This window comes from Oncorhynchus mykiss, chromosome 12 (assembly GCF_057628025.1).
Source record: "Oncorhynchus mykiss isolate SJ-2025 chromosome 12, ASM5762802v1, whole genome shotgun sequence".
Classification (NCBI taxonomy): Eukaryota; Metazoa; Chordata; class Actinopteri; order Salmoniformes; family Salmonidae; genus Oncorhynchus; species Oncorhynchus mykiss.
In genome coordinates, this window is record NC_143033.1 from 80,365,005 (window position 1) to 80,368,417 (window position 3,413).

General features: G+C 51.8%; 1 protein-coding gene across 1 annotated transcript; it reads right to left on the bottom strand.

Moving 5' to 3' along the window:
- Positions 1-1,071: 1,071 nt before the first annotated feature.
- LOC118937825 (anoctamin-10) lies at positions 1,072-3,110 on the bottom strand. Its single transcript, XM_036939528.2, has 2 exons — positions 2,763-3,110; positions 1,072-2,667 (listed from the first exon to the last, which is right to left on the bottom strand). Exons 1-2 carry the CDS (start codon positions 3,108-3,110, stop codon positions 1,072-1,074), a joined length of 1,944 nt encoding a protein of 647 aa, XP_036795423.2.
- Positions 3,111-3,413: the final 303 nt, after the last annotated feature.

Below are 3,413 nucleotides of genomic sequence, written 5' to 3' on the forward strand. Positions count from 1 at the left end.
TTTCCATCTCAGATACTGTACCACTGACAGTTCATAATGAACATTATTGTCCTTAATGACATGGAATAACCAAAGTTCAGTCCATCCACAAATAAAACACTGTCATGATGTGACTCAGATGAATAGTGGAAACAGGGTTCTGTTTTAACACCAGAAATGTTTGAGTCGAGGGTTCACTACTTTCCTGTTGGCAGGTAACATAGAATGACAAAACAGAACAGTCTATATTGTTCAATACTATGAGTCTTATCATCAGCAGATTCATTTAGGCCAAAGTCTAGAACTACAATAACTTTCACATTTATATTATATTTCAGTTATATCTTAAAAATGTAGAAGAAAGAGCCCAGGAGGCTACCTGCTATGTCTGAGTTTCAATTTAGAAAGCAATAACAATGTTTGAAGGATCAAAGGCTAGCAGCACCCTCTTATGCCACTGGAAGGCCTGGGTGTAAGTCCATAAACACTGTAAAATGCCACTGTAATCAAGTGATGTGCAGTATCTTTATTAGACCGACACATTTGATACATACTGTAGCTCGGTCATGTGTTTACCAAACATATATCAGTCTCAAAAAGCTGATCATTAAAACAGGACTTTCTCCTACTAGGACTTTCTCCTACAAGGACTTTCTCCGGTCTGTGATCAGACTCAGTGGAGAGTGTCTCATCTCTGAGGTCACAGACATGACCACTGAGTTTAGCCTTGCTTAGCACCATCTGTCAGTCCTACTGCCAGGGCGGAAGGACTCCAGTCACAGTGTTAATTGTCTGACTGTTATCACCATTCAAAGTAGGCCAAAAGCCTGGGCATAGCCTACAGTAGATGGGACAACGGTTAAGAATGACTCACTAAAGATCCCAGATATAGATGTGTGAGCTTGATCTTTTTGAGAAAGATTTCTGTACTCTAATGCCAAAGTTGATAGACTCTGTAAAAGAAAAATGATACCCCTACACACACACACACACAAACAGCACACCTACAGCATGTCACTCCTCACTCCTCACTTTATTTGCAGGACACAATGATCCTCCCACAAAGCCTAAAGCTGAGTGGCTGCTGCATCTCTACAGTATGTGAGAGTGCTGCTGTTGATGGTGCTGGTGGCGATGGAGCCTGTGGAGGTGGGGTTGGCGAGTCTCAGGCTGCTCTGCCTTTCTGCCAACAAACCAGGCCAGGTAGAGGAGCAGCAAGGTGACCGCTCCTCTCAGGCTCAGCAGCGACAGCTGCAGCAGGAGGAAGGCCCTGAATATTTCCCACCCAGTATAGCTCAGGAAGAGAAGCCTGAACTCCAGAGAGGACCTCAGCAGGAGGGAGTTGAGCAGGACAGCCAGGGCCTCAAAGCCACAGAAGACCCGCTGCCACAAAAAGTTACCCCCGGGGGATGTTCTGGGGAAGGGGCGGCGTGCGCCTGAACACAGGTGCCACAAGTCCATGCAGGATTTAGCTATGATGGTCAACAGGCACCAGAGGGCACACTGGGGGTAGATGCCTGAGAAGAACATGACGTGGCAGTAGGAGATGAGGAGCTCCAGGTAGCTCCAGGTCTGGGTGTCACACGGTGGTCTGTTGCTCTGCTCTATGATCTGTCTAAGGACGGGAGACTGATGTTCCTGGTGGGCGCGGCCAAGGGGCGTCCTCATCCTCCTCAGGCGGGGAAATAGTGTGGCGGACAGTAGCTTGATGCCCAGGTGGGTGGCCAGCTGCACAGACAGGTGGAAGCGCACCATGGCGAGGTCCTTCAAGATCAGAGCCCTGTAGAAGTGGACGGAAAAGTGGTTGAAGAGGCAGGAGAGGATAACCTCAGGGAGCAGGGGCTGTTGCCTTGGTGACTGTTGCCCTGGCGGCTCGGGATCAGGGCTGAGGCCTTGGGACAGTTGGAATGCAACACAGTCCATCCCTGCCATGGCAACCGTGAGGGCGATTTTGGGGAGGTAGACAAGGATGTTGTGAAAGAGGAAACTGAGCTCTTCTCTCAGGAGGAAGTCCCCCACTAGTCCATCTAGGTGTAAATACATCAGGATCAGAATGGAGGAGAGGCAGAGGGTGCAGGTTAGGAAGGCAACGGAGTGTTGCAGTCTCCTCAAGCTCATCTTTCCAAAAGGGTGGGCATCAATCTGGGGCTGTGGTGGTGCTGTGCCCTGTGCCACCCTGGGCACCGCTGCTGCTATTGATGAGTGACTGCGTGACAGATGAGTGACCACAGTCCCCCAGTCCCTCTGCAGGGCTTTGCTATTCTCCCCCCAGCCCTTCAGGAACAGCTCTGACCACACCACACTAGAGAGGGTGAAAAAGACCAGGTTGTTCCCCAGTCTGAGGGGGTAGAAGGAGAGAAACATGGACAAGGTGGATTTCAGGAGGAGAGCACTGATGAGCGAACCCTCAAACCCAAAGTAGAGGGCCACCACCTCCCCAAAATAAGCCCTGATATCTTCCAGCAGCTGCCAATGCTCTCTCTGGCTGAAGGGTTTGAGGCCACACCAGCCAGCCCACCACCTCCCCTGGAGGCTCTGAAGCAGTGGCGCTTCATGTAGGGGGTAGATGCTAGTTAGGACTCTTAAGCGGGACAGACTGGCCATCACTGGTTCTCCTGGAAGGAGGGGAATCCGCTGGAGCACCTGAATTTCCTCCCCCTCCCCCACTCTCAGCCTGTCTAGGATCCTCTGCACCAGGGTCACACACTCAGCCGATGACAGCATCCCATGCACCCCCTCCGTGGGGCGCATCCCCCCCAGGTCCCCCACCTCCCGTGCCTGACCTCCTTTGGGCAGCAGGGCTTGTGTCTGAACAGAAGGTCCTCGTCAGCCTCCAGGAGCAGCCGCTCTGGCGTGGCCCCCACCACCATGATGGCACCCCCGGCCCTGGTCCGGCTGATCACTCTGGCCAAAAGGTCTAGTCCCCCCAGGGGCTCAGGTGTAAGGATCTTCCCCAGGAGCCAGTCCACAGTGTCAGCCTCCACCTCAGGGTGGAACTCCAGCAGAATCAGAGGGGTGATCTCATTAAGGTGCTGCACGGGGAGCATGAAGGCTGCCATGGTGACGTTGGTGATTTCTTTCCTCCGTGTGTTCCCTCCTCCTAAAAACATGCTGTCCCGGAGGGCGGTCATGGTCCCTCTTCCTGGTGTTGACAGGGGGTTCTGCGTAGTGTTCGCCAGCCCCCTGCTTCCTCTCTTCTCTTCACAGGGTACAGAGACAGGGCTTTGATGGACAAGATTGTCTCAGTACACAGTGCCACAGGGAAGTATGATGACACTAGCTGTAGCTGTGAGAATGTCTGAAAGTGGGGCAGCACAGTGCGGTTGCATTGTGACATCAGCATAATGTCATAGAAGAATGGTTGTCACTAGTTAGCACAGCCACAAAGTAAAAATTAGCTTTTTGGTCTTAATTTAAGGTTAAGGTTAGGCATA